The 7,061-nt window shown below is 37.0% G+C and overlaps 1 protein-coding gene across 4 annotated transcripts; it reads left to right on the top strand.

Moving 5' to 3' along the window:
* The first annotated feature begins 614 nt into the window (after window positions 1-614).
* On the top strand, window positions 615-5,867 carry LOC131070327 (probable galacturonosyltransferase 4). Of its 4 annotated transcripts, none has more exons than XM_058005841.2 (10): window positions 615-781; window positions 1,661-2,352; window positions 2,477-2,514; window positions 2,622-2,663; window positions 2,851-3,001; window positions 3,077-3,147; window positions 3,286-3,572; window positions 3,845-4,202; window positions 4,328-4,903; window positions 5,121-5,867. In XM_058005841.2, the coding sequence occupies exons 2-10, from the start codon at window positions 2,202-2,204 to the stop codon at window positions 5,394-5,396; spliced, it is 1,950 nt and encodes a 649-aa protein (XP_057861824.1). In that variant the 5' UTR covers window positions 615-781; window positions 1,661-2,201; the 3' UTR covers window positions 5,397-5,867. The 4 variants fall into 4 exon arrangements, with proteins under 4 accessions (XP_057861824.1, XP_057861822.1, XP_057861823.1 ...); XM_058005839.2 differs by lacking the exon at window positions 615-781 and adding an exon at window positions 979-1,222; XM_058005840.2 differs by lacking the exon at window positions 615-781 and adding an exon at window positions 979-1,222 and having other exon boundaries at window positions 1,580-2,352.
* The last annotated feature ends 1,194 nt before the right edge of the window (window positions 5,868-7,061 follow it).

The following is a 7,061-nucleotide window of genomic DNA, read 5'->3' as shown; positions in this document are numbered from 1 at the left end:
AATAATGCAAAATTATTTAACTGGATTAAGTCCATAGATCAGTCTAAACTGGGTTCACTAAAATCATTTAAAAAAAAATTAATGTAGAAATTAAAAAAAATAAAAATAAAAAATAATGCAAAATTATTTAACCGGAGTAAGTCCATACATAAGTCCAAACCGGGATCACTAAAAGAATAATAATTGTCGTTAGTTTTGTTTTTAGAATTCTGTTAAAAACAATGTCTGTCGACTATGTTCGTACGATATCTAAACACTAAACTTCAGCTTTACTCCGCCGAGATAAAAAAAAAATCTTAAACGAGATAATAACGGAGTTAACTAAGGTAGTTTAATTTTATTAAAGCACGAGTCAATAATTGCGAGGCACAGTTCACGGTAAACGTTGGAAAGAAGTTCCACGTTAAGCAAATATTTAAGCGTTGAATAAACTAAAAAAGAAAATAAGCGCCAAAGAAAAACAACTGTAGTCAGCTGTAGTAAGGTGTAAGGAAAGAATGTGAGTTAACGGGAAAACGTTAAAGGCGACGTAACATTCCTGCCGTCATTAGCCGGCAAAGAAGCCATGTGAAAGCGTTTAATATTCCGTTGATTCCCACGCAGGCAGGCACGTAAGCTTTGCAGCGAAAATAGAGGTCGGAGGCTGAGAAGTCAGATTAGACACACGGGAAATCCGCTCAAACTAAAGAAATACAGAGAAAAAATTAGGACAGTTGGAGTATTTACTGTTTATAGCATTACCTAGAAGCACTTGCATTTGTGTGGACTGGATTCGATCAAGGTATGTGTAAGTTTAAGAATTTATTACTCGTGAAATTGTTAAATCTTTCGTCGTGGGTTTTAAGGGAACGGCTGTCATCCAAACTTCCAAAATTTATCGTTTTTTGCTTTTTTTTGTTTCTCTTTTTGTCGGCACTGTGAAAGCAAACTGCAAGTTTTCCTATAAATCCAATAGTAAAACCTAAATTCAGCTAAAAGTTCCGACGAAGTTTTCTCTTAATCTGGTTTAAAGTGTAAATTCAACCTACAAATTTTATCATGATAGTTCCGTGAAATGTAAATCCGGCAAATATCCATGATACTTTGAACAGTAGAAAAAAATTGACGTTTTTTTAATTATATCGGTTGCTGTCTCTCAATTTGTACGAGCATTTGAGTGGTCTAAACCGACCTCAAGAGCCACGAGTTGAAAATTATCTTTTTTTGGGCTTCGTTTGCCAATGTAAGGTTTTCTCAAAAAATTGCCCTGAAATATTAAGTACTCTGGTTTTTGCACACATCTGACCCGAAAATGTTTAGATATTTGGCATTGCCTGAAATTTTTTGATATTTTTTTGGCCTAATTTCAAAACGTATTCTGTATCTCTGCAAACCTTAGACATGAAATCTTAATGTGCTCGTAATCTTTTCCTGCAATGTCAATGTAAGGGCATATTTTAGTATGATGCATTAATATTCTGATCTGAGATGTTGCGTACTGGGTAATTGCTTAAAATGTTTGAGAAGAAAAAATAATTGTACAACATTTGCTGCAATTTCTTAAATGTGAGCGATTTTCTGAGGACTTGTTATCTCTCAGCTCAAATTTGCATTTTGCACGGAAAGGATTCGAACTTGAGACGTGTAAGTGATAACTAGGGCTTTATTTGATGTGGTGAAGGTAGCGCGACTCAACCTGGAGCTTGTTGCGGCGAAGTATAAAGCAGGTTTTGGATCTTTGGGGGTAAAGACCCCCTCAACGGCAGTCAGAGTCGAGTCTTTCGGTATTTCTATTTATTGAAGGGCAATATTTCGACTTTTGTTCTGTTATTTCGTGCTTTTTGGACCGGGTTTGCGTTCTTAAGTTCGTGCTTTTCTTGGAACACGCTATGTATTAAGTGACACTTCCGATGCCAAAGGATGGATCAATTATGTAAGCTGTACACATAGAATACGGTGCCGAAGGGTTCAATTATTCAGATCCTGAGGCCTTTTAGCGAATTTTGGCATCAGATTTTCTATCTACAGGAGCTTGTTGTATAGGGTTTGAAGCAGTGGACTCTTTTGCCCGTTTTATTTGGTCTGCATTGTAAAAATAAGAAACAGTCAGAGACGTGGCTGATTTTTGGAAGCCCTCAATTTAGGATTAAAGCCTATATATTTAAAGATTAGTGCAAATCTTGAGTTTAGAGCCTCAAGCGAGTCCTAGTTTGATCTTGGCAATGCCTTCTTTTAGAGGAGAAGGCCATTCGTCTCGAAATTTTTTCAGATGTGGCAAGTGCCACAGGCCTGTTGTTGCCTTGCTCATCTTTTCAGTGATGGCGCCTCTTGTCTTTTTCACAGGCAGAATGCGGAATTTTGGTGCTTCCTTTGGTAAGAATTGCATAGACCCTAGTTTGATTTTTTTCTCTGGATTTATTTATATATACAGCTAAAATTATCCAATTGCTTTGCGATAATTTTTTATGGCTTCACGTATAAATTTCATGCCTTGCAGGACACAGAGATTTCTTAGAAGAATCTTCTTCAAGTCTTGTAAGTGTGTTGATTGGAATTGGGTTTTATTTCAGAAGCAAATAAACTCTTGTAGTTAGTCCAGTTTTGCAAGCATTACTCAGATTTTCTGGAAACTTACTCTGCAGAATTTTATCAGCGATTCGAGGAAATTGAATGCCCTACATCAGGTTTGTGTTGTGAATTTATTGTTAAGATTATGCAGTCAAGCGTTTTGACTGCATCTGTGTCTGTTTACAATTTAAACCTTTAACTGCTTTTAGGTCAAAGTCTTTTTGCATTAGCTTCTATGATTTTGACTTCATTTGTATAGATGTAGCTGTCAGTAATGAAATTTAGGTTGTTGTCATTGAGTAGGAACCAGGGATCCTTCTTAAAGAGCCTATTGGAATCGTTTACAAAGATGAAAATGATGCTGCAGTTTCTTACGAGAATATAAACAAGGAACAGTCTTTGTCCATTGAAAATGCCATGCAAAATGAAAGGAACCTGGAACAGGATACAAGTGGTAAGGCCTGAAAACTTAGTTTATGTTAAATATTTTATATTCATCAAGCAAATCTCACCTGAATGCCTTTTGCAGAAATTAAGAGTGGGGGCATTGCCTCTACTTTTCAAGAGAAGGAAACCAAGAATGCCACTGCCAGAGTAGAGGTTAGATATCTTGACAACATCGATCTGTTTCATACTTTGAAAAGTGAACTGTTCTGATTTGTTCCTGGATTGCTTCTCACTGCATCTGGACTCCATGTAATCAAGGAAATTTAGTTAATACTGGATTATTTTTAACAGGATTATCCAAAGCTAGAGCTACCTGGAATAACAAAGCCCAGAGAAATCAGCTCAGGGAGTTCTGAAAAACTGAGTACTGAGAGTCAAAACATTCAAAAAGTAATTCCTGATTTCCGTGTGAGGCAGATGCGTGATCAACTTATTAGGGCGAGGGTATACTTAAACCTTGGACCTATTCGCAACAATGCTCACTATGTGCGAGAGTTGAGGCAGCGCATGAAGGAGCTTCAACGATCCTTGGGTGATGCAAGCAAGGATTCTGATCTACCGAGAAGGTACATTAAACTGTGAGTGCTGATTTGCTATATTGAGAACATTTAATGACTGCGAAGTTACACAGCTGAAAAAAAGATAAACTATGTTAAAATTTGATCAACTGTTATATATGGATACTTGAATTTTGTACTCAAAGCAGATATCATGATATGTTGTCAGTGGCCATTATAATCAGTTTTAGTAGTTGTAGGCCATCTTTATGGAATCAACAAGTCTATGTTTTGTTAGTGCAATATGAAAAGAAATTAAATTTATGTTTTGTGTCGTTGGATTTCGGATCCAGTGCTGTTGACAGAATGAAGGCCATGGAACAAACTTTGGTCAAAGGCAAGCAATTGTATGATGATTGTTCTGCAATGGTAAAGAAGCTCCGAGCCATGGTGCACTCTACAGAGGAACTACTTCGAGTGCACAAGAAACAAAATACATTTTTGACTCAGCTTGCTGCAAAAACCCTTCCTAAAGGCCTTCATTGCCTTTCAATGCGATTGACTACTGCATATTATGCTTTAACTTCTAGTGAACAAGATTTTCCGAACAAGGGAAAATTAGATGACAAGAATCTCTACCATTATGCAATATTTTCTGACAATATTCTTGCGACGGCAGTTGTTGTGAACTCCACTGTGTTTCATGCTAAGGTAAGAGATTCCTGTTTGCTTCAGCTAAGGATTAAAATGCATCTAGAAAAGAGCCAAATTAGTCCCTCTGGTTTATGTATTATCTGAGGTTTCATTGACTGGGGCTTCTTGGTTTTAATCTGCAGGAGCCAGAAAAGCATGTATTTCATGTGGTGACTGATAAGCTAAATTATCCTGCAATAAAAATGTGGTTTTTGGCAAACCCTCCAGGGAAGGCAACAATCCAGGTTCAGACTGTTGATGAGTTTACATGGCTGAATTCTAGTTATAGTCCAGTTTTAAGACAGCTTGGGTCTGCATCCATGAAGGAGTATTACTTTAGAATACGCCATTCAAATGCAGACTCCAACTTGAAGTATCGAAATCCAAAGTATCTATCTATCCTCAACCATCTTCGTTTCTACCTCCCAGAAATCTTTCCAAATCTAGACAAAGTCCTCTTTTTGGATGATGATATTGTGGTGCAAAAGGATCTGACTGCTCTCTGGGACATAGATATGCACGGGAAGGTGATTGGTGCTGTCGAAACATGTGGAGAAAGCTTCCACAGGTTTGACAAATATCTCAACTTTTCAAACCCTCTCATTGCAAAGAATTTTGATCCAAATGCCTGTGGCTGGGCATATGGAATGAACATATTTGATCTGGAAAAATGGAAAAAGCAGAACATAACAGGGATTTATCATAGATGGCAAAGATTGGTAAGTAGTGTAGCCTTATAAATTATGCATGCTTTGTTATAATATTTTTCATGTTTATTAATCTATGCAACACCTTCAAGTTGATCTAAAATTCTCTAGCTATTTGATTTTTTTTAAAGATCCAACTTGCTATTTTTGTACTTCTGAGTCTCATTATCGTAGTTAGGCTATCTGTGGATATTAGTCTAAATTCTCTCGCTCTCTCTCTCTCTTTCAGAACAAGGATAGACAGTTATGGAAGCTAGGTACCCTGCCGCCTGGGCTGATCACATTCTATAATTTAACATATGTCTTGAACAAATCTTGGCATGTGTTGGGTCTTGGTTATAACCCTAATGTTGGCTCAACTGAAATTGAAAGGGCAGTAGTGATACATTACAATGGCAATATGAAACCATGGCTGGAGATTGCAATTAGCAAGTACAAGCATCATTGGACTAAATATGTAAACTATGATCACATCTTCTTACAGCTATGCAACCTTAGTGAGTAGATCTGTTAAATGGGTTATTGCATCAACCTATGCTGCAAAAGTGTTTCCTCCCTTGGGTTCGTTGCCACGAGAAATGTGTGGAAGGTTTGGTGAAAATTGGATGTTGTTACTATTCTGCTATTTGCTGGGAGTTGAGGTGAGCTTCAATGTGAAGCCTGACCAAAGTGCTGGTGGTGAATTCTTTCCTCTGGAGTACAGTCTGCCATACATAAAATGCAATCTTTGGAATGTATAATAATTGATGTGCTAAAGTTATTGCTGTATGGTCGGAATTTTTTAAGCATCATATTCAATTATTTTCAGGAAAACAGTATTTTAGAGTTTAGACTGAAATTTTGATTTTTCAAAGCATTCTTGATCATATCAAGTGCATGCTTCCACATATGAGCCATTCTCTTTGTTGACAAATGTCTACCCAAGCAAGATGCAATTTTATTTGTTTTTAATTTTATAAAGTATTTTTAGAAGGCACTAGATGCAGACAAGACGGTTGCTACTCATTGACAAATATTGGACAGTTTAATTTTGTGAGGTGGATTAAGATTAACGTGGTAAGAATTATGTATTTGAAGATGAATATGATGTATCTAAGGAACGTTACAATATTGTTGCCTAGATATCTTTGATCTGGGTGTGTGATTGCTTTTATGTAGCAGTATTATATTGATTGCTTTTCTTGCAATTAGAAACTAGTTTCACAGAGAGTGAGTCTATCATTAGCACGAAACGAAGCAATGGTCTGAGGCAAGAATTCATTTTTCTCCCTGAAGGCTATTTATTGTTAATGAAACCTTTTTCTCTAGACACCAGAGTTTAGCAATGTTGTGAGGTGAAAATTCAAAATTCTTGTTTTACAGGAGGTAAATGTCTGTCAAATCTTTATTTAGACCAAGGAACTTCCAAACTGTGTGAGATACTTTTGAGGGGATTTGAAATTTTGGTGGTAAATGAAACCTTAATGAAGGGTGTCAAAGTTTTGGGGGTCAATCAAAGCTTAATGATGAGGTTCGAAACATTGGGGTCATACTCTTCACCCACACATTAACACACTTAGGACTTTTAACTTGCGGTCCTACAAAGCAATTTTCAGCATCAAAAGCCCTGCCTGTTATTGTTTTCATGACCAATTGAGCAATTTTCAAGTATCAAAATACTGCCCATTAATATTTTCAGGACCAACTGGTGCCGCTCTTGACAAAAGTGTTCAAAATGTTTTAACGAAGTGCTGCAAACTCTCTGATCCCGCTCTCCGGACCCATTATTGTCTCAATCCATCTTCTGTTCACTTTGCCTTGACCTTGAAGTATGTAGTTTTGCTACCCAATAGTTTTCAGTGGGTGAGCTGCGATCTAAATGGGATCATTAGCTTTCTGATGCTCTATCTCAACCACTAAAATGTAGAACTCGTCAAGAAAATAGTAGTTAGATCTTTGATAGAGGGGTGGGTGCATTCATTAGCTAATATAAAGGGTCTGTAAGATTGGGTGCATTGGTTGGGACATGATGTCACAATGGAAACCACACTGGTTCAAAACCCATAATTACTTCTTAACGGTAAAAAGATCATCCATTCTAATTAACCAAAAATCCAGTTGACAGGATAGTTGCCCCTAGTTGCACGGTGCATGCTCTGACACTTCAAATCACATAAACTTCTGTAAAAGG

Source organism: Cryptomeria japonica, chromosome 1, assembly GCF_030272615.1.
Source record: "Cryptomeria japonica chromosome 1, Sugi_1.0, whole genome shotgun sequence".
In the NCBI taxonomy this organism is placed as follows: domain Eukaryota; kingdom Viridiplantae; phylum Streptophyta; class Pinopsida; order Cupressales; family Cupressaceae; genus Cryptomeria; species Cryptomeria japonica.
This window is presented reverse-complemented; position numbering and strand designations above follow the sequence as displayed.

What these genes read in the sequence shown, in the direction of transcription:
- LOC131070327 (XM_058005841.2), top strand. Translation starts at nt 2,202, where the DNA reads ATGCCTTCTTTTAGAGGAGAAGGCCATTCGTCTCGAAATTTTTTCAGA. An exon ending in AATTGAATGCCCTACATCAG is followed by an intron (nt 2,664 to 2,850) that starts GTTTGTGTTGTG and finishes GTCATTGAGTAG; the next exon opens with GAACCAGGGATCCTTCTTAA. An exon ending in ATCATAGATGGCAAAGATTG is followed by an intron (nt 4,904 to 5,120) that starts GTAAGTAGTGTA and finishes TCTCTCTTTCAG; the next exon opens with AACAAGGATAGACAGTTATG.